This window comes from Telopea speciosissima, chromosome 3, assembly GCF_018873765.1.
Source record: "Telopea speciosissima isolate NSW1024214 ecotype Mountain lineage chromosome 3, Tspe_v1, whole genome shotgun sequence".
Classification (NCBI taxonomy): domain Eukaryota; kingdom Viridiplantae; phylum Streptophyta; class Magnoliopsida; order Proteales; family Proteaceae; genus Telopea; species Telopea speciosissima.
This window is the reverse complement of record NC_057918.1, coordinates 57,368,619-57,392,634: the sequence shown is the minus strand read 5'-3', so window position 1 is coordinate 57,392,634 and position 24,016 is coordinate 57,368,619. Positions and strand designations below refer to the sequence as shown.

Sequence of the window (24,016 nt, the reverse complement as noted above, 5' to 3'; positions counted from 1 at the left end):
AATAAATTTAAATTAAAGGAGAAGCGATAAGAAAAGAAGTCTAGGGTATTTTTGGGAGATGCAGAAAACAAAATAAGAAAGAATCGTGAGCATGGTGGGTGGATATCGTGTCGATTTGGAAAACCAGCCGGGTTTTGAGTTCTCAGAATGCTTCCTCACGCGACTTCTTTGGTGAATATGGCGAAAGCCACGGAGCAAGGAATGCAAGTCGAACCACGCTGGGAAGTTCGACTTCCACTTGGATACGGAACCAGCAAGGAAGCTGGCGAAGGAAACCCTGCGAGGAAGACGTGTCGAAGCCGACCGGCGGAGATCAAGTTCAAGTTCAATAAGGAACCAGCGGCTGGAGATGGAGTTCGAGTGCGGCCCAGATAACAGTTCTCTCTCTCTCTTTGTTGCTCGATGTCACTCATACTCTTCTTTTCTTCTCGATTTTTTTTTTCCTGTTTCTGGTTCGCTGTCTCTCGCTATCTCTCTTCCTCCCTTTTTTTCTTGGCTCTGGCAGAAACAAGGAAGGGGGGGTGGTGGGTTGGGGTTTTGGTTAGGGAATTGAAGGAGATGGGTTGGGTAGCTGGAATCGACAGAAGGAGTGAGTCTCTCTCTCTCTCTCTCTCTCTCTTTTTTTTTTAAAAAAAAAAAACTTGGTGGAGGCCTAAGAGGGAAGGGAAGAAGGTGGGGGAGGTTCGATTGGGTCACAGAAAGGGGGAAAGAAAAGGGTGGGATTCAGGAGGGTTTTTTATTTTTTTGCCACAGAAGAAAAAAACAAAACAGGTGGGGTGTTGTTGCAGTAGGAATCAATGGGGAGGGGTTTTCCTGGAATCAAAGGTAAGGTGGGGGTTGCTGCTGGTGTTGTTCGGTCACAACTGCAGAGAAAAGAAATTAGGAAAGAAAAAGGAGGAAAAAGAACAGAATGGGGAAAAGAGAGACTGAGAGGAAATAGCAGGGAAGAGAGACTGAGAAGGTGAAGAATTCGAGAAAGAGAGATTCACCCAGGTTTGGGCTCTGATACCAGATAATGGGGAACCAGAAAGGAGAAAATAGAAGCTAGAAAGAAATCAGAATTGCAGGAGGGGGGGAAAGAGTAGAAACCGTGAGAAGAAGCAGTAGAAGAAGAAGAAGAGAGGAGGGGGGGGGGGGGAGAGGAGTGCACATGCACACAGCCTTAGGCTTCAATTCATTCTTCAATAATCTTCAATTGTTGGTTACACATCTATTTATAGAACCTAAAAATAAAGACTCCTAATTACTTACTAAAACTCGGCTAACTAAAATAGAAACCCAATAAAACTCAAATTGGAAATTTCCCTGTGTCTAATAACTACCCCAAAATAAAATATTACATAATACTTTCCCAAATAAAATAAACTTCCTAAATCCTACTAGATCCAAACACTCAAACTGGGCCCGGTTTCCTCTCCGTGCAACTGGGTTTGGGTCGGTCCAAGGTGGTGCACCAATTGGGTCAGCCCGGTCCAAGATTCTCCTGCATCAGATATGGATTATTAAAATTCACAAAAATTTGCCATTTTTTGGTGTGATAAAAGTTCAATTAGAAAGACAGTGAAAGGAGAAAAGCCCCCTAAACTGGACATGAGTCTCCATTTCTATATGGCTATAAAACTAACTGGACACTACACTATAAACTTGTATGAGTCCTTTTTTATCACATATACCGGAGTAACTCTGACCACTTAACTGAAGCCACCCTTACTCGTGATTCTTGAAAGCTCTATTGGTTCTTTCCATCAAATGGACCAAGAGACTGCTGCTGGCATAAAGTACCACAATTTCTTTCCTCTACTAGAAAGTTGTGATTTCCAACCCCATAGCAGATTAGTAAATGAATTGTGCATTATCCATTTACATGATCCGGATACAATTGGTGCTGTTTGCAAGATGCCAAGGACCCAAGGATTGTTCCTTTACCCAAAAGGTAACATTGAAGAGTTTCCTTTTATAACTTGTGGACATGTGAAATAACTCCTAGAAGATCTTCAAGCTCCACAGAAGGGTTTGACCGGTTGAGAAAAGATATTTGTTACTCCAGAGTCAAGACTCTCAGAAATCCTTAACATTGTAGTTATTCAAACTTAATTTTCCTCTGGAGGAATGTGCTTTCCTCATTATGAACTCGGAACGGTCTTCATGGAATGGGTAATTAAGGAGTTGATTTTATTTTGAACACTGATTTTTCCTGTTTGTGATGATGCTTGTTAGTGTGATTTCCCTGGTGAGCAGTGACATCATGTGCAACATTTCCTCCCATGTTTGTTGAGGCTTGAGCAACGTCTGGGCATGAATTTGCAAAATGCTTTTGCTTTTCTTTATTTCTTTTCTACAGATCATTCTGTGGCCAGTCCTTAATTTGATGATTTCTTAGTTGCTTTCAGCCATATTGGAACTTTTATTGGAACTTTTATTTGTTGTATGATTAAATACCCTCCTTTTATTGCATTTAAATGAAATCATTTGTGTTAAAAAATATCTTCATCAGAACAGTTAAATACCGTATAAGGCTAAAACTTTCAAGTGTACACTCAGACCGGAGCAGTTAATGAAAAAACTGTTAAAATTATTTTTTGGGTTGCTTCTTTTCTTGTGCAGGGTGCTGGGACCTATATGTTCCGAATTGATGATGAGCATGTCATTGATGCCACCAGGGCAGGGAGTATTGCTCATTTGATTAACCACTCATGTGAAGTATGTATCACTTTGAAAACTCTTAGGCTTTGTTCATTTGGTTGATCACTCTTTTGGTAATATCACTGTTCTAGGACTAGGATTTAATGTAGTACTGAATTCGATTGCTCAAACCAGTAGCCAGACAAGATCTTTTCATAGAGATATAGTTTCAGATATTGGGAGATTATCAGTAGCAAAAAATCAAATGGTAAAATAGGGCTGAAACTGAAATTGACTTTACCAATTAGAGAGGGGAATGTATGCTGAAAATCTGAGGTCAATTGGATGGTCAGATCAGCATCTATGGGTGACTCCTAATGGCATAAGGAATAGGGATAAAACAGCAAATTAATTACTGGAATTAGGGTTCAAAGGTTGAAGAAAGATTGCAGGTTTTCAGACATGAAAATAACCTATAAACAATAGCTTAATAGGTTCAGCAAATCAGAACTAGAATCAAATCTGTAAACAGGGTTCTAACAAGGCAAAGGGTAAAACATAGATTTCACTCCAGCAGCCAATCGGTTGGTTAGATTTGAGTGAAAACTTGCATCGAGTTCTCAAGTTAGGGTTCTTAAGATTTGGTTAAAGTTTCAGTAAAATCAGATGGCTGATTTGCTTAATCTCAAAAAGCCTTGTATATGAAAGTCTAAAATCGAAGGTTCTAGTTGCAGAAATCTGAGAATAAACTTACTTGTTAATGGCTGAAGTAGATGATGGAAAAATAAGAAGAACAGAAAATAACACCCGGGGTTCACACCGCAAGGTGGTTCGATTGGATCAAACACCAACCTAAACCTTGATCACACACGAGGGGTTCCTTGATCAAACACAAGGGATTCTTCAATGGAGAAGACAACAACTATTTTATTTATCAAATTTGTGTACAATGCTGGTCCTCCTTCCAACCTTATATAGAAAGCTCAAAATTAGACTCAAACACTAAAAAGGAAAGGCCTAATCTACAGTTAAGAATATTTTTTTGCTGATTCTTCCTGATTGCTGATTCAGGCTAATTCTTCCCAACTTGGATTAGAATCAGCAGCAACTGATTCCGATTACTCGAACCGTGGGTACTATGCATGGCATGTATATCCTTCATATATAGTTAGATATTTAATATTCTATCCCATCCTTCCAGATTCGTGCAATTTCAGATGCCGCATGCTCCATGAGAAAGTTATGAATTTATCTGTTCTAGGGTTTATCTACATCTTACTTCTTGATGAGCTATACACATTTAAATCCCCCTCAACTGTTTGGGTCCTCTGTGTGCACATTATTATCTGAAGTGGTATGTTAAATGTTGCCTTGGAATTTGGAAATGTGATCTTTGTAGCTGTCCTCCATTGTATTTTAATTTTTCCTAAACCATGTGCACTTAGAACTTGGAATTTAAAAGAAAAAAAATTATACTATTTCAACTAATTTCTGATACTGACATGGTGATAGCCTACTGGGTGAATGTATTTGCATTTATTTTTTCTATACTTGAATTGTTATGGTATTGTGGGATTAAACTCAAAGCTGCGTGTTGTTTTTTTCCCGTGTATTAATTTTATTTTTATTCTATTTTTTCATGCAGCCAAACTGTTATTCAAGAGTAATAAGTGTTCATGGAGACGAGCATATAATTATTTTTGCGAAAAGAGATATTAGCCAATGGGAAGAACTGACTTATGACTACAGGTTCCTTTCAAGTCTTAGTGCTCCATGCAGTTCTTCTAGTCTTCAGATCATCCATGGGTTCTTAAATTTTGTCTTTTGAATTCTGTGTGCAGATTCTTTTCAATTGACGAACAACTAGCATGTTATTGTGGGTTCCCCAGATGTCGGGGAGTAGTTAATGATACTGAAGCAGAGGAGCGAATGGCAAAGTTGTGTGTACCTCGTAGTGAATTGATTTACTGGAGAGGAGAATAAGAAGTAAGACGAATTATAAGAAGAATTTTTATCTAAGCTTTTCACAGTTCTCTTGATTGCAGTGAGTCATGCAGCTGAATTGTTGTCTTTGTCAAGATTAGTAGTCCTTTCTCCTGTGCTGTCGAGGGGTATTTTGAGGTGTGGTTTCTTTATGTTTAAGTAAGGTTGTAAGGTTAGTATAGTCCTGAATTATACTAATGGTGGGTATACTTATCTTTGTACTTATTCTCTCCTATTTTATGCATATTAAAGATGCTGCTCACAGTAGAATCCAATTCCATTCTACCTTGAGCTCTGGTTTACCCTCTCACATTAGACTTCCTTCTCTTCTTCTTCTGTCCACCTCTGTATTACTTGTGTATTGTTTTGATACTGCTAGATGGTATCAGAGCTCTAGGCATTCAATAGCATCGATCCTTACTTCCTTTTGAGGGTCTTTTAAGATATTCTCCCTTATGGTTTACAGCAACCTATGCTATCTTTGCTTTGTCTGAAACCCTAGTTTATAATACGTGACAACTAGGGTTTCCCACAGTGTTGATAACTGTTGCAAGAATGACACTTCTACTCAGATGGAAGAACGTTATCTTCTGCTGATTTCTACAAGGGGCAGTAACCCTGTTTTTGTCCTTTTTGCTGCACTGTTGGATTGAAGATCTCTCCACATCTAACGGTTAGCTGATTGAGTTTTTTTGGGGTTCATTCATATGGTCAGATCTCATATTATTCCAAAGTTTGCCTGATCCGACAAGTAGTTGGTTGAATCTTGAAGATTTATATGTTCTGAAATTTATGAAAGTTCTGTTTTGATGTGTCTACCTATTCTCCATATCAAGCCATTGGACTAATATTTTGGGCTTATTTTCTGCTAAATCTAAGCCCTGCTCGATCTGGTTCTATGCTTCATCTGAGGCCCTGATTTGCTGCTCATGTTTTCTCTTGGGCGTCTTGTTGGTTATCTTCTGCGGTATTGGCCGTATGTGGTGATTTTATTTTCTCCTTTAATATAGATCATTAGCTTATGATCTTGAGGTGACACATTTCTGCTGGTTTGTGTTGATTCTACTTAATTGTGACATCTTCACTGGTTATTGATTACGTACATTCATCTGTGAACCTTTTTGATTTCCTATATTGGTATTTGGTTGGTTCCTCTCATATTGTTGCTGTTGCAGTGTTGGTTTTTTGTCATTATGGGTGATTCTAAACCTCCTACAGACTGTTAATGTCCATATTACTACCATTAAGTTTCAATGGAGCTTCTAATTACTTATTTTGGGCTTAAGTTGCTAAGGTGTATATCAATGCTAAAGGGAAATTAGAGTATTTGTCTTCCTCTCCTCCAGCCACTACTGATACACCATATAAGAATTGGATGCGTGTAAACGACACACTTCTAGTGTGGTTATGGAATAATATGGAACCAATTATTGCTGTCAATTTGATGTTCCACACTACAACAAAGGGAGTGAGATTATTTGAAGGAAAGCTTCTCTTAAGACAAGAATATGGCTTATTTATATGAATTGTATGAGAAAACTTCACGTTCAAACAAGGAGATCAGTCCATTGGTGAATATTACGGTGCCCTTGAGAGGATGTGGAAGGAATTCAATGTTTACCTATTCTCACCACTGATTTAGATTTGTTGAAGACACAGAGGGTTGACTTTGAGTTGCAAAGCTATTTGCTGGGTTGAATTCAGATCTACAACCAGTTAAAGGCCAGAAATTTTCTGGTCAAAGGGTACCTAATATGAATGAAGAATTTTTCCATATTCAACGTTGTCTTTTCTCCTTTTCATTCCAGAGTTGACTCATCCTTTCAAGTAAAGTATTGCATTCGTTACTGGTAATGGTGGCTGTGGTTCTAGTTTACCTGGTAGAGGTCGTGGTTCAGGGGGAGGGATGAGGACATGGCACATGTTGTTGTGGTGGCCAGCAGACTGTTCTGCCTGTCCCGACAGTTCTCACATTGTGGCAAGTTTATTCATACCGTAGATAAATGTTGGCCAAGTATGAAAAACCCCAGTGGGCACAACAAATGGCCAATGCAGCTGTCTGATAGGAATTCTGACATAGTAGCACTTGGTGACTCTAAAACTAGTTCCTCATCCAGAGTGAATTCATTAGGATCCTTGTCTCATGATGCTCTGGTCACTCTATTAGGGACCGATTGATAACCATCCCGCTCCCAATTCCTTGATTTTGGATGGAATTGATTATTTTGGATTCCATGATTTTTGAGAGTAAGATTGCCGCTTGGTAAACACTGCTGGAATTGAGTGAGAGCAAAATTAGCGTTTGGTATGCAATTGATAGAATTACTCTAATCCCTTCACTGATATTTACTAAAATGCCATTTTAATAAGGAAAATGCCATTCTTCAAGTTTTTAATCTCCCTACTATAAAAAATGCCATAACCATTATCCAATTATACTAACATTTAAAACTACTAAAATGTTACCAAGGGTACTAGTACAACGAATAATTCCGATAATTTTATTTGTATTATTACAATGATTTGAAGGCACAAAATAGTAGTTCAAAGTCCGAATCACTTCACGTACGTTGTATAGATACAAGCATGTCAAAAAAAAAAAACCCATGAGACCAGGAAGATTGTTAATCTATAGTAATGGATTAGCGGGGTCTAGTCAACTTGAATTTCATGGCGCACATGTCAGGTGACCCCAAAATTAGTCACACGTTGATATGAATCAACTCCTCGGTCCGCCTTCCCTTCGTAGTCATCCACCCACATAGATGCCCGTGGATGTCACACCAATGATCCGTATTATCATCCTTCCATTGCCACAGTAACACATTGGATTCTTGTTATCATTCATTTCTTGCTCTTAGTGAGCAATAGAAATATTTAAGCATCCATTGTGTAAACTATGTCTATTGTCACTAACATATACTTTAGGTGAATCAATAAATAAAAGCACTCAATAAATACAAACTGTATTAGATATGTTTAAACTACCTTGCATAAAACAAGTTAAAAAAAAAAGAACAATTTGCAGCACATAAAATCTATTGCATTTTCTGATGTCTTGCCATCTGATTTGCTATCTCCTTCCTTAGTGCATGCATCTCTCTTGCTATGCCACTCTGATTACAAGATTTTGCAACTATTCCATGTGCATCCTCAACAGCAATAGACTCTGCCTCTTGTTCCTCATCTACAAAGTCATAAACGCCTAGTCTAGCAAACTCTCTGTCTGCTACTTTCTCATCCCTCATATAATTATGCAAAGCACAATAGGCAATCATGATGAAACTCTGGATCTGGAAGGGGTAAGGAGGCTTAGGCTTTAAAATACCAAAACGAGTAATGTAGTCCTAGATTGGTAGGAGACCAACTAGGAGCCAATCAACCAGGATCTGTAATGAACAGGTGAATCGGCTAGGCCAAAATACGGTTTGGTGAAATTAGGGTTAGCGTTTGGTTAGGATTAGGATTTGGTGTTAGGGTTATGTCAAGTCAAGGTAGGGGAGTCTAACAGTGAAGGTCCTGAGATGTTTTAATGAAGGGAAGTATGTTGATTTGAATTAACAGCAATTTAGGGTTAGAGTTTCGGTTTTTGAAAAGTGTAAAATAGGGGAATCTAGGGTTTAGAGTGGGAGGATGGGGCTAGGGTTTGGATCAAGTGCTATAGGGGTAGGGGTGGAGAGTTTGATCTAAAAAAGGAGGGGTTTTGCTGGCTGGTTTGGTCTGGGCAGAATTTAGGTTATGGGAATGTTGTTCAGTGATGGAGGGGATGTTAGGGTTTGGTGGTTTAGAGGATTAGAAGAAGGATGGGGATGGGGATGCTTCCAACTTACTTGTAATAGCAGAAAATTATTGGCAGCAGCTTGTTGATGGAGGAACTGGAATAAAAATTGAATCTTTGACCGAAACTAGAAAGTAGAATTTGAATAAATATCAGATTTTGAACTTGAACTTGAAGGAGATCTTCAAAGAACTTGAAGGATAACTTCAAAAGAACCACCCCGGCTTCACACTGCTAGGTGTCGATTGGATCAAACACCAATCCCACCAATGAACCACTTGGGCTTCCCACCGCAAGGTGTCAATCGAATCAAACAACGATCCCACCAGCCTTGGTCAAATACAAGACAAAATTCTTCAATGGAGAAGAAGAGCAGCAAAAGCTTTTCATTAATATCAAAATTCGTGTTCAATGTTTGCCCCCCCTTACAACCTTATATAAAAGACTAAAAAATAGACTCCTACTCTAAAAAAGAAAGGCCTAATCCAATCCTTAACCTATTTGGTAATTTAAATTGACTAGGAAACGGAAATAGATTCAAAACGGAGTCCTACTCCAGCCCCACTAAACATTTAAAAGAAACTACTAAAATCTCTTAAAGAACCATTGGTTGAACCAGTTCAATTTTTTAACAAAAACACCAAAATAAAATTATGGAACTAAAACAACTAATCCCGTATAACCCATTTTTTAGGCCCATAAAAGTGATCTATTACATAAAAAACCCATGGGGATCAAAGGCCCATCATGTATATAACCCAACCTTAGACTTATTCCCATCAAAATAAGCCTCTTTTGGTGATGTATCTGTATCCCTTTTAACACCCTAAATACTTGTTCAATCACATTCCTTAAAGAGGAATGTCTATAATTAAACAATTCCTTTGTGGTTCTAGCCTGTCTTCCCCCTCCCCTGTAATCGCACAAGTGATACCACTATCCTTTAAAAGGTGTTAAATAACCTCGTAGAGTTGGGTGCCCAGAGTCTACGACTTAGTACTTTCTTATAATTTAGTTGTTAAAAAATAATAATCAGAAAGAGAATAATAAAGCTAATTAACTTGAGAGATTGCCAAGGTTGAAGATTTAAAATGATCTACCTAAAGGGGGGGGGAATTTGAGGAAATATCAACTGTTCATTTTGAAGTGCTTCGGCAAATATTCGAGAAGAATGATCGAACTTAACAGAATGCACTTCTAGAAGCACTTCTAGAAACCAGAACCGAGAAAGGAAGAGAAGAGAAGAGAAGTGGAAGAAGAGAGGAGTGCCGTCAAGAATGATCGAACTTAACAGCCTCTGATGTAGATCCCAGTCCCATGCATGAGCTGACATACAATCTAAGGAAGAAGATCTAGTCCAGCCAACTCGAGCCTAACCAGTCCCTAACTTTGGGATAGAATTGTACCAGCCAATTTGTCTTCAAATCAAGCCATTCTCATCAGCAGCTTCTCAGCAGCAGCTTGTAAGCGGCTTCTCGTCAGCAGTTTGTAAGCAGCTTCTCAGCAGCAGCTTACAAGCAGCTTCTCAGCAAGTATCTACTACTATTTTCTTAGCTAAGCCCTCATTATATATAGAAGCCTTATTATAAGTTTTTGAGGGAATAGAATGAATGAAAAAAATGAAATTTGTTTTTGCAAACCATTGTCCTTGTAAACAATGGAGGTAGAGAAGAGAAGATGAGAAGAGAGGAGAAGAGGAAGAAGAGAATGGAACCGCAGCCGAAAATCTTCTATTGAGTGAATAACGAAAGAGATACAGGATATTTATTAAGGGTAGGGGCAAATAAGGAAAGACAATACTAAAATAGATTCTCGAGACTCACTAATACACAAAACTTCTAACACTCCCCCTCAAGATGGAGCATATATATCAATCATGCCTAGCTTGTTACAAATATAATCAATACGCCCACTACTCAAAGGTTTTGTAAACACATCTGCCAGCTGCTCTCCGGTTCCGACATGGCTTGGAGGAATTGGACCACTTTGCATCTTTTCATAAACAAAATGACAATCAATCTCAATATGCTTTGTCCTCTCATGAAACACAGGATTTGAAGCAATATGAACAGTTGCTTGGTTATGACACCACAACTGCATGGGAACTGAGGTTTTAAAACCCAACTTAGACAACAATTGTTGAATCCACATTAGCTCACAAGTCACATGAGCCATAGCCCGATATTCCGATTCAACTCAACTGTGCCATGACACTTTGTTTCTTGCTTTTCCAAGAGACAAGGTTTCCTCTAACAAAAGTACAATATCCTGTAGTTGACCTCCTATCAACTGGAGATTTTGCCCAATTAGCATCTGAAAAACCCTTAACTCGGTTATGACCATGATCACGATACACTATTCCTCTACCCAGAGCCTTCTTGAGATATCGTAACACCCGGATAACAACATACTAGTGAGGAGTCCGAGGAGAAGAGAGAAACTGGCTCACCACACTAACAGGAAAAGCAATATCTGGTCCGGTAACCATTACATAATTCAGCTTACCTACCAGTCTTCTATATCTTTCTGGATCATCAAGGACATCTCCCTCTTCAGCAGTTAGTTTTACATTGGGATCCATAGGAGAGTCAATAGGCTTGGACCCAAGTATACCTGTCTCAGTTAGCAAATCTAGAACATACTTCCTCTGCGACAGAAACATATCCTTTTGAGATTGAGCTACTTCAATTCCCAAAAAATACTTCAACCTCCCCAAATCCTTAGTCTGGAACTTCTGTTGGAGATAAGGCTTCAAATCCATAATACCTGCTGAATCATCACCAGTGATAATAATATCATCAACATATACAATAGGAAAAATCCTCCCTGCACTTGAGTGTCTATAGAAGGAGTGAGTCACCACCACACCTAGATAGACCAAACTCAAGAACCACCTCAGTAAACCGACCAAACCATGCACGAGGGGACTGTTTCAGCTCATACAAAGATTTTCTTAATCGGCAAACCATATCAGACTCCCCCTGAGCAACAAATCCGGGAGGTTGCTCCATATACACCTCTTTTTGCAATGTACAATGCAAAAAGGCATTCTTGACATCGAGCTGAAACAAAGGCCAATGATGGGAGGCAGCAAGAGATATCAAAATACGAACAGAAGTAAGCTTGGCAACAGGACTGAAAGTGTCTAAATAGTCCACACTGTACACTTGAGCATAACCCTTTGTCACAAGTCTCGCTTTCAAACGAGCAAGAGAACCATCGGGATTAACATTCACTGCATACACCCATCTACAACCAATAACTGTCTTGCCCTGTGGTCGCGGAACTAGTTCCAAAGTCTGATTCTCATGTAAAGCCGATAATTCTTCCTCCATAGCTGTCCTCCAACCAAGACTAGACAATGCCTCTGCCACCGACTTGGGAAGGGGGTGAGCCTCAACAGTAGACCATAAAGAACAATACGGGGAAGACAACCTCGAGGAAGAAACAAAGCTAGCAATAGAATGTGTGGTACAGCTACGAGTACCTTTTCGGTGAGCAATGGGAATATCAAGATCAGAAAAATAGGTTCAGCGGAAGATGAACTACCATCAGGATATGCAGTTGGAGGAGTCATGGCTGTGTCCGTGAGCACAGGGGAGCAGCAGCTACCTTCGGGTGGTGACGATAAACATGAGTAATAGGAGGACGACGAACAGGAGCAGCTAGAGCAGGACCCTGAGGCAAAGAAGACTGAACAATATAGATAGGAAAATCATCATCCAACTCAGAAGCATTAATCGGTTCAGCATGATAAGGGGTGGACTCAAAAAATGACACATCAGCCGTAACAAAATATTTACGCAAAACAGGTGAATAACAGCGATATCCCCTTTGAGTATGAGAATAACCAAGAAAAATACATTTTATGGCTTTTGGATTCAGCTTGGATAGACCAGGCCGATGGTTACGAGTAAAACATATACACCCAAAAATGCGGGGTGGCAAGGAGAACATTGGGTCTTTAGGAAATAACAAAGAATGGGGAATCCCCCCTTTCAAGATAGATGAGGGCATATGGTTGATAAGCTAGTTGGCGGTCATAACAGCATCAGCCCAAAAAATTTTAGGAACTCGCATCTCAAATAACATAGAGCGGGTACCTTCCAACAAGTGATGATTTTTCCTTTCTACCACTGCGTGTCTCTCAGCTACATCTCGTCCCTGGATTATTGATTCAGGGTATTCATGTCGGATGAGGAGTTTGCCCGGTACAATCAGTTCCAGATATCACAACCCACTTCTTCCACTGCCTTACCCAGTACCGGGGCAAACTCCTCATCCGACATGACAACTAACTTACCTTCAGATGGTTGAGATTGAGGGGCTGATTCCATAGAAGTGACTGAGTCGGCAAATTGCTGCTGCTGAGTTGGTTTCCCATGGATCTTCCAACAAAATCTCTGAATATGCCCATGCTGATCACAATAATGACAAGTCTGTATATTACCATCAGATGTAGGACCTGATTGGCCAAAACCTTGCTGGTTTTGACTCCTTGTGCCACGACCACCTCCACGGCCACGGCCACTTCCACGACCTTCACCTTCTCCACGACCAACACCATCAACTCCTGTTTGTGAGACAAGGGCTGAACTTTCAACAACAGGGGCAGCGTCATGAGAGCTATCTCGAGAGACCCCAAGTACCCAAGAAAAAGTATCGATGAGGGATGCAATAGTCTCAACCCCAAGAATTTGGGACCTAAACGAATCATATTCCTATCCAAGGCCTCCCAAAAAGCCCATCACTGCCAATTGTTCCCTTTGAGTCTGCATCTGTTTCACATCAGAGGAGATGGGAAGGAGAGAATTCAACTCCTCATACATTCTCTTAAAATCAGCAAAGTACTGTGTAATTGATCTCCCCTTCCTCACTGTCCGATAGAAGTCCTGAGCGAGCTCATAAATTCGAGACAAGTTATTCTGTCAAGAGTAGAAAACTCCTAAATATTCCCAAAGTTCCTTCAGAGTGTCGATGTGAGTAACCAAATCAACTATGTGGTTCTCCATCGAATTCAAGATATGGCCAAGGATTCGAGCATCAATAGTCTCCCAGGTTGTATCATTAGCAGGTTTATTGCCTGTCAGATATGCCTGCTGATCATGATCTGTCAACACAAGCTGTACAATTTTCTTCCACTGTTGAAAATTTGTGACCCCTTCAAGCTTCTTCACTGTGATTCGATTGCAGGACGAAGAAACAACCTCAGTAACCATATTCTTCCTCTCATCACCCATAGTGAGACTATGCACAAACAACCAAACTCAACACTCACCGAAAAATTCAGGAAGCTCCACAAAAAATTGAAAAACACTAGAATCAAATCACTGGCAGCCACGAACTGCTCCAATCAAATACCGCAAGCCCCAATCAAATACTGCAAGCTCCAATCAAATCACCATAAAATTTCCAGAATATCCAATACACTGATTGCCGCCATCAAATCCTTCATAACATCATCGAAAATAGCCTTCCACAATTTGCTTTTGTGTTATATTATTAATTAATATATAAAAGCAGATTTAAGCCATAACTTCAATCCTCAAAATTGCAACCAACACTCCAGCCAAAAGAAGGGGTGAAAACATCCCTGATTTTTAGAACTGCAAGTCGCTGGTTAGGAGAACCAGAGATCGCAGAACAGAGAAAAGGAAAAAGGGAAGAAAAAAAAGAAAAGGAGAATTCCACAGGATGTGGACCAGTCCTGATAGACTTGCTCTGATACCATTTAAACAATGGAGGTAGAGAAGAGAAGAGATGAGAAGAGAGGAGAAGAGGAAGAAGAGAATGGAACAGCAGCCAAAAATCTTCTATTGAGTGAATAACGAAAGAGATACATGATATATATTAGGGGTAGGGACAAATAAGGAAAGACAAAATACTAAAATAGATTCTCGAGACCCACTAATGCACGATACTTCTAACAGTCCTGAGAAAGACTGAGAGATCAACTGAGGGAGTTGAGGGTGAGAGGCCCACGGCTGAGACAGCCCTCTATCCTCATTACCCTTCTATCCCTCCTTCTTCTCTTCTATCTTCTGTTTTATTTGCTGATTTGTTCCCTTAATCTGAAGTTTATTGATTGAGATCAAGATCCTGCCTGGGTTTAGATCATTCGTGATTTAACCTTACATTAGCCTCCCTCACCCAGTCTTTATTTTATATAAAAAGATTACAGCCAAAGGGGATTTCTAATATGATTAGGAATCCTAGTTACAATAGGAAAATAGAAACTAATCATATTAGCAATCCTAGTTACAATTGGAAAATAGAAACTAAACAGAAATTAGAAACTAGGACAAGGTAATCCTAATTATAAAACACAAATAGAAGAGACGCATAGGAGGGAATCTCGATCAGAATAATGGAATATTCTAATCGAGTTTGCCCTTCCTGCTATGTGCTTGATATACTTCAACAAAGGATGAAGTCTCCTAAGGTTAAATTTTTATCTTCCCTTTTTGAAACCCATAATGGGTTAAGCAGACTTGAGGTTGAAAGTTACAATGTCTTTGGATCTGAATAGTTCTTTTTCAGGTCAATGAATTTTTGACTGGATTTTCAGATGCCTTCTATGTCATTGATTTGATATAAATATAAAACATTTTTGTTTTTTGGATATCCGAGTAAGAGCATTATAGTCATGGCATTCTAAATTGACTGAAATGTCAAAATTTCAGTGACCTATTCCGGTTTTGACATTGGTCGAAACAATATGGCATGCATATTGAGGAGTCTTTGTTTTGATTTTTTCCCCAAAATGAACCATATTTTTGTGCCGTTTCGGTGACATATTTGGGTTTAGACTGTCGAAATCCTAGTTGAGACTGAGATCTTGATACTTGATCGTAATGGATCCTTGATATCAGAGCATTTGCCTTGTGGACACTAGGAAATGGTGAGTATATTATCCTTTATTTTGACCAACTCCACAAGGAAATGGTGTGTATATCATTCTTTATTTTGACAATTTTTGCAGTTTGAAACAACTAGACTCCGTTCCTTAACTCCTTTCTCCTATTGATACCGAAGCCATTGTGCACCAAAATGGCCTCAACTACCTCTTCCTCTTTGTCTAAAGTAAATGAAGATGGTCCTGTTGTTTCCGTCCTCATATATGTGCATTGTACTTCATTCTTTTGCAAGTAATGCGGGTGAAAAAAAAAGGAAGATATGGGAAATAACAATCCAGCAAAGGGAAACTTGAGCTGTTTAATTTCTGTGGTTGAAATACCCTCCCACAGATACACAGTCTTCCTGCTAAGGAGAAACCACATCTACTTAAACTACCCAGCCCTTTCTATTAGAGTATAAGCAACCTGTTTAGGCCATGCTGTTTCCAAATTTTATCCAGTCCTTCTAAGCTGTCTGATTTTACTGCAGTTCTTAGACCCTTGGCCTCTCCCATAGCCACCTTCGGCATGATGACCATGATCAAGATTAATAGAATTAGGTACCTTTTTGAATTACCCAAAATATACAAAGATCTATCTGTTATTAATAGATGGTGATCAGGAATAACAACTACATGAATGTGTTCACAGATTTATTAGGAGATTGGAGAGTTCTGCTTACAATCCTTGACCTTACCCAGCTGAACCTGTTTCACCTAATATGGGCTGGTATCAAGCTGGAGAGCGTGGCCTGATTATTGATTGGACTCCTGGGATCTGTCTGTTAGCTTATTAGCTTACTCCCTTCCTCAGTCTTGACCCCGTCCAAACCCCGCCGAACTAATTGCCCACCTGAACTGGTTCTGTTACCTGATTAACACTTTCTCATGTAAAAGTAAGATTTCATTTTCATCATTTCATATGTCCAAAGCCATTCCATTATAAATGGGCTGGCCAGCCCATTAGTTTGGGCTGGGCTTATAGGCCAACACATTTAGAGTCTAGCTCAACCTGCCTAACCCACATGGTCGTGACCCTTAAAGGCAACTATCAATAGTAGCCAGGATTTGACATTGGACATGCTCATATACTTAAGAATCAGTCCAAGGAGAATTGTGCCACCTAGAACTCTTGCTGCCTCATTTGTGTATCAAGGACATGCGAGCCTCATTTGGGCATCAAGGACATGGGAGGGGTCAAATGTCTTGGTACTCTATAAAATCTTCATCCACTAGTTGGAACAGAAGTATACTTTTGACAACTGATGAACGTGGGATATATTCTTTTACATGGAATGTATTTCTTGTAAATTGTGCCTTTGTTTGACTTTATTGAGAAACTTGAGATTGTCCCTTACAATTGAGTCATAATAAATATTTATCCTTTGCCAAATGATTGTAGTTGCTCGTCTATTTGTGAGGAGGATCCTCAAGAATAAACTTCTGGTTACTTTTACCACAGATAAACTTGCATTGCTTGTCTCTGAAGTAGAAAATTTTCATGATGCAACTTTAATATGGTGAGTTGTGTACCAACATGATCTGCTGCTCTGGTAATGGGATTCTAGTCTAATTTTGAAAATTCTAAAATTACTACACTGATAAACTCAACAAAGATTTTCTTCCCCATTTTTGTTTTTGGAGTTTTTTTTTTTTTTTTTGGGGGGGGGGGGGGGGGGGAAAGGTTAATTTGCATGACAATTTGTGTGACCCTATATAAAATAAATTCCTCTGAGAGAAAGAATGAAAGTTCAGTATCTGCAAGTCATTTTTAGAAGATGCATGGTGGATTTGGATGGATTGCATACATACGCTGGAATATTGAGACGTTAAATACTAAAATACCATAGGACTGTTTGTTCTAATGCTTTTTTTTTTTTTTGGGGGGGGGTGATATACTTGTTCTAATGCTTACATGACCATGAATCTACATGAAATTACTTTAGCTGTGTTATAGGACAGCACTGCGTTGAGCATACAAAACCCTGTTATGAAGCTGATTTTCTTAAAAATCAATTTTTATGAAGTAATATTGATTTAATCTAAAAATAACAAAACAATAAGTTTATCAGTTATGAGCTGTTTAAATTCTGATTATTTTTTTTCCACTTTTGTATAATTGAAAGCAATTTAAAGTATACAAACACACACTAATAACTCGTTCATGTGTTATTTTGTTTTAAGGACATAATGTTAAAGAACAGAAGTGAAATAACAGAAGGATAGTAAGAAAAAATTTGTAATAAGAGATGCTTTAAGCAAAATTTGGAAATTTGAATATCACTGTTTTTATCGAAACCTGGACTTATGGAAATTTTTTCACTGGAAGGTTTAGAATGATTTGTCAGAACTGCGAAACTGTAGAGTAAATGTAATAATTTCAATTTTCAGTAGTGGGAATAAGAAAATATGCATGATTAACCATTAGGATCCAAAAACTACAAAATATCTATGGGTTGCGGCAAATAAGAGATGACTAATAGGTAGTCTATCCCGGGGGGGGGGGGATGAGGAACAGGTTCATGCCAATCTATTTTTGAAAAAAACAGCAACAACAATGGTGTATTAATACTTTAATTTCTCAAAAAGAGAAAAATTGTGATATAAGTTATGACACCCCCCTCCAAAAAAAAGAAAAGAAAAAAAGGTATTTCATTAATGCATTATCAGAACAAACGTGAAAATATACATCACGGAGAAGCCGAGGAACCCCAGCTTGAAGAAAAACAGTTTCTATCAATCCGACAAAAAAAAAAAAAAAAAAAATCCTCAGAACCAAAACCCAATAAGGTACCAGCCAGTTGCACACCATTACCACATACCTCTTTATTGGTTTGATGTGGTTGTACATTTATGTAGGCATTACCTAGTTCAAATGATATTACTTCTGGTGATTCTGCTTTTTGACAAACTGACAGTATTATGTGATGATTATAATGATTGGATAGAAAGGGAAATGTATGGATTGGCCATGTGTCAAATTTCAGACTCAAATCAAATATGCTCCCATGTATGTCAATGCGCTAATGTATTTTTGAGCCATCCATGTATTGGGCATGCACCCTCTCGTCGTCCTGAATTTTCAAGGCTTTATCTTGCCACTTGGCCAACTCCATTTGCTTTGAAAAATGACGTGTGCGGGAGACCTTCAGGTCTGTTCGTGAAATTTGGGCCCATCCAACATGCCACATGGCTGATATTTACCTTTCAAGGTTGCCAGCCAGATAAATCTCTCATAGTAGTTCTAGTGATGGTGGTAATGTTGATGATGATGATGGTTGTATGAAATGTTTGCAGACCTAGAAATTTAATGCTACTAAAAAAGTGGCAATTCGTTGTGTAAACAGCAATTCAACCCAATATTCCTATGTTTCAATGTGTTTATAGTTCAAAGCTTTTGGATGATTGAAAGTGGTATCTGGAGCTGCTTTGATTTTCTTCAATTCTGTTCTCATTGCTCACTATATTCTTCAATTTGTCTTACAGACTGCTAGAAGTTCAGTGCCCAAATTTGCTTCAGCAAATGTACCATGCCCTTGCAACTGGTAGGTTATTCAATTGGGACTCTTTCTCTCTTTCTCTCTCAACAATATTTATGTAGTTATTTATTTTTGACCTCAGCAACCTTCAGGTTTGTTGATTGGATTTCCTTTTGGACTACACCCAGGTCCTCTACTTGCATGGCGGGAGTGTAATTTCAGCATCCTTGTGCATTTGGGAGCTTTGTCAGAAAAGATATTGTACGGATTGTCTCCTTTGCTTCTTTCCCCTTTATTTACAGAATGAAGTTGTCTACTCGTTCTGTGAATCACAATGAGGAAAGCAAGAATTCTACTATGAGAATTGAAAATAGAAGTAGTCGAGCTGGTGTATACTGTACAGTTTAGAAAGTCTGATACTTGTATTTATTTGAACCTCCACAAGCTGAATTGGCACCTGTAAGATGATTTTTCCCAATTCAATATACCAGAATGAACCTCATTATTTATCCTTATTCATGTTTTATTGTGTCCGTTCATCTCATTTTTCCTTCATATTTGGCATCATATGTTGCACCCAGCCATCCACTATATAAACATACCTAATTAAATATATCTGGATGAGTATCATCATATTTTCTTGTTTGCCTTCACTCTTCTTTCTTTCTTACCTTTCCTCGTCTTTGGTATCATCTTTTATGCTTGTGCCACATACACAACTCTCATAGATACACTAGATTAGGTCCTTAAAACATTTAAATCCAGGTCAATGGAGCTGATATATTCCAATGGTGGGTTGAAGCAAGAGTTAGCAACTATTGGCAGATTGAATGGAAGAGCTAGAGTTACGCCCCCTCTTTGATCGTGATAGCATGTCTGTGGTCAGTTTTTTCAGCTGTTTGGTGTGAATTGGGTGTCACATGAAACAAGTGATGTATTCTTAGCATGGCCTTCATCTGGATTGGGTGTCACAGGAAACAAGGGATGTGTTCATAGCAGGGCTTCCAAAATCCTTTGTTGACAAAGGAAGAATATTATGCATCTTGCTACATTCTGTGTTCGGATAATATGGAAAGAATGATATCAAATTTTTTGTGTGGATGTGACCAAAGATTACCAAGAATTAGTTCTCCAGATCAATTCTTGCACTATTAAGGGAATTCAGACATTTGGATTGTACATCTTTTTTGCAATGTGGGTACAATTTCCCTTATGTAGTATTCCCATATATCTGTGTCTCATTCTTGGAGAACTTCATTTGGATTTTGAATATTACCTCTCATTGTTAATGGATGTTCTAAGCTAACAAATTCCCTATTGTTTGTGGAGGAAAAAGAAATGGATGTTCTAAGCTAACAAATTCCCTATTGTTTGTGGAGGAAAAAGAAGTTCAAGAATGATGGTATAAGAAAGGAAGGAAATATAAGTAGAAAATGGACCATTATCCTCCAAAGTTGCAATTTGAGTTGGAATAGGTGTTTATCTGATAAAGCTGTGTAATTTGAAAATTTGAATAGTAATTCAGGAAGAACCATTAAAAAAATGAACTTTTATTGAAACGACTGCCTATAAACATGCTAATCGATGCATGTAACGGATATGTGCAAGATACAAAACTGTAAACGTCTAAACATGGAATCGTGTCAAAAAATGAGAATCAGGAAGCAAGGATTTATGGTGACAGGATTATGAAGAAAACCTTGGTTGGTCAAGCATGGTTCCAGTTTGTCAATCTCACAGGAAGATTATGAAAGCAGGATATTGCATCAAAGGTGAGTGGGCAAGAGTGATGAATAAAAATTTCATTTCCCATTAGGGCTTTATCTCGGCCAAATTTTAAAACAATTAAGAACTATTGGTTCTGATGGGTATTTAACAGAGATAAGGAAATAAGGGAGTTGGCTAAATTTTGACCTAAATGGGATCCATTTTGGTTTTTTTTTCTCTTTAAAAGCTCTTGTATGGTTCTATGCTTTTATAGTGCACTTTATTATAATTTTTTATTTTTATTTTTTATGAAATGCTTTATTACAGATTATCATATCTTTCAGGGGGTTAAAATTGGAAAAAAAAAGAGAGTAAGACTAATAAATAAGCCTTAAAAATGTGGTAAGTGGCAAAAGGAATACTATCTTCATCATCTACTACTTCTTGTGATGAATGTTGAATGATAATTGATTGATTGGTGAATGCTTGATTTGATTAACTAGTAAATAGACTAAATATTAACATAACTTGGTCAGAAGAAACCCATGTTATCAAGGTGAACTCTTGGCTGGTTCTGCCATGGCTCATCCAGGCAACAAATTTAATGATATTAATTAAAACAGAATTTATCCAACGTAGAGCATATATTGCAATTGATACCATGATTCTTTTTGAATTTATCTCCAAATAATTCTTTCAAGTTTGCTTCACTGGGCTATTTAATTAATACCCTGAAATTCATTAAAAATAATTTTTTAATCCATCATGAATCTTATATCTGCATTAATTCTCATGATTCATTAAATTTCTTTAAATATTTTCCTTTTTTTTTTTTTTTCCAAAGCTCACCTGACATAATAAGCATAAAAGACCAATAACCATAAAAATACAACCTTTATTGTTGGAGTGGATGGAAGGCCAAGAAATCTTGCAGTAGCAATGTCAGACTCAAAGCTAAATAGGCCATTGAAGTAATTGCCAGTCCTATTATCTCACCATGCATTAATTCAATGATTAACTACTCTGTTTATTCAAATAATTGCTCCATGTGAGTGTGATTAGCCCCTATGAGGTGCTTAAATTATTCGTAAATTTTGGTTTTCAGTGTTTGGTTCTCTGTTTTTAATAAATTTTGGATAATTCATACTTTGATTACATGGTTTTTGTTTATTGTATGTTGAATTCTGATCGTGTAATCATTTCTCTTAACTTGGAGCTTTAGTGAAACCTTCAATGTATTTCCTAAGTTGAATTCTATTAAGCCTGTTTTGCACAAACATAATTTTGCATTTTAGTGATGAAATTCTTCCTTGTTTCCTCTTAACCAAAAAAAAATAAAATAAAATAAAATAGAAGGGTATTCCCCAAGTGTCTTCCAATAGACATAAAACCCACACACTATTGGAAATTTCCATTTTCAGAAGGGTGAAACGATGAAGACAAAGTAGCTCTAAGAAATAAAACACTAAACTGCAGCCAATTGCCTCATCAAAAGACTTGGGCTTGAGGGAAAACTCTAGATATCTCTATGGTCTGATTGTGGGGTTAGGGTTTTTTTTTTTTTTTTCTGTGGGGGGATGGGGTGGGGGAACTATTTTATTAGGGTTTGGATTTCGTTTTTTTATTTGTTCTGTTAGCCAAACTATTTATTTTGGTTTACTATTTCTGAGAAATTAGAAGTTTACATTTTAGTAACTATGAGGTTCACTATTTGTATTACAGTGCAGATCCATCCTTGTAAAAAAAAAATGAAAATTAGTACTAATTTATTGTAAATGTAGAGTTGCACTCGTAAAAAGGGGGTACCCAGTGCACAAGGCTCTCGCCATTGCGGGAACTGGGGAGGATCATAATCTATGCAGCCTTACCCCTGCTTTCGCAGAGAGGCTGTTTCTTGACTCAAACCCGTGACCACTTGGTCACAATGGAGCAACATTTACCGTTGCGCCAAGGCCCGCCCTCCCAAAATAGAGAACTGTAAAGCAGTGTAAAACTAAGGAAAGGGAGAAGACAGCATGGAAAGAAGTCAGGTGGTTGATGTTAATCGGATCCGGGTCTTGGACCGGATCCATGGTGCCCATGAGGGGCGACCTGACCCTATCTGCAAGCAAGAGGAGGGAGCCGTTCACTTTATGTGAACGACTCCCTCTCCCCCTTTCCTTGTTTGAGTGAAAGACTGCAAAGGGGGGGGGGGGGGCTTAGGGTTTTGGCTATAAATAGACGCTCTAACCCTAAGTCCCATCATTACATTGAAAACAAAGATTTGTCTTTCTCTCCCTACTCTCCAAGTAATTGTGTGCTCTTGGGATTCCATCTCTTCCCAAGGATTTGTGGTGTGAAGTTCTTCTTCGTGGAGAAACCTTTCAAGATATTAGAAGATCGTTCGAGTTCGTGTGCTTGTAATTAAAGGCTGGTTCTTGATCTATTTCGCTGCATTCCTAGATCCGTTCAGGTATGATCCGAATCCATGGGAATCTCTATTTGTTTACAGTTGAAATTTTTTTGGATCATATGACCTTACTTTGACCTAGTTCTAGGGGTTGTCACTATGGAGTGATGGTAAAACACTTGGATTGCGAGCATGAAGACATGGTTTGAGTTTTGAGGATAGCCACTTCATGCAAAAAATGCTGAATTTTAGGATAGACTCCACTCCATCCCTCGCAGGACCCTGAGAAAGTGGGACTTTCATAGGGTTATACATCTTCACTTTGGCTCTGTGCTCCTTGTCCCCTTCTTTAAATGTCAGAGTGTAAATTTGTGAGGGCAAGAAAATTCTCAAGTCTACCTATATTGGCAAACCTCCAATTTCCCAAATTTACAAACCATAGCCTTGGTTATAACTAATTGATAGTTATATTGTTACAGTTCATTTAGTCATTTTCATTGCTAAAGAGCATGACCAAAACTTAATTACTACAAGTATGTCTCTTTTTTGGCTGTTAAACTGAAGTCCAACACATGACATGTGGTTGCAAGCAGTATTTCAGCCAAGAATCATTACATATGTTCTTAAAGAATTTATTTGTGCATTTCTGGAGGCTTTGAGGGGTCTGTTTACATTTCCCTTCATCCTATTTGATCAGATTCCTAAGGTGATTAATGGATCTGGATCAAATGTATGATGTTCTTGAGTCCTGGATGAAGCTATAATTAAAAATGTTTTTTTTTTTACAGAAACGAAGATATACCCTTAACCAAAGCTTTGGCACAAGAATGATACGAAGACTATAGCTAAAGAATAACTAATAGTGTCAATGGAGCACACTATTAGTTATTGTTTTGTATTCTTTCTTTCTTTTCTGGTTTTTATGGGATTTTTACTTGTGGCATATAAGATTTTAGCCCATTTTTTTGTTGATTGGATCTCTCAATTAGATGAAAAATCTCTGCCTGTTTTGAAGCTAAATTTTCCTGTTTAGCATCCACAAACTTCTTAGAATATTAGTGTAGTAAAAGAGCTAAGCATGCTTGCTTAAAATCCATGCTTCCATCTCTTTCTTTTGGCCTTTAGATTTGCCAGAGCTAGAGGCTTCAGTTTGATTGAAGTTG

At 38.2% G+C, this 24,016-nt stretch overlaps 1 protein-coding gene across 3 annotated transcripts in view; it reads left to right on the top strand.

Annotated features, from left to right (window-relative positions):
- LOC122655741 (histone-lysine N-methyltransferase ATX2-like) overlaps positions 1–19,272 on the top strand; it is a 41,057-nt gene extending 21,785 nt beyond the window's left edge. For 2 of the 3 annotated variants that reach the window (XM_043850048.1, XM_043850046.1), the window contains exons 22-26: positions 2,605–2,700; positions 4,268–4,371; positions 4,464–4,608; positions 18,765–18,823; positions 18,946–19,272. In XM_043850048.1, coding sequence (XP_043705983.1) covers positions 2,605–2,700; positions 4,268–4,371; positions 4,464–4,605 — 342 coding nt within the window. In that variant the 3' untranslated portion in view covers positions 4,606–4,608; positions 18,765–18,823; positions 18,946–19,272. Of the gene's footprint in view, positions 1–2,604; positions 2,701–4,267; positions 4,372–4,463; positions 4,609–18,764; positions 18,824–18,899 lie in introns of all 3 variants that reach the window. The other variant, XM_043850047.1, reaches the window with a different exon arrangement.
- The last annotated feature ends 4,744 nt before the right edge of the window (positions 19,273–24,016 follow it).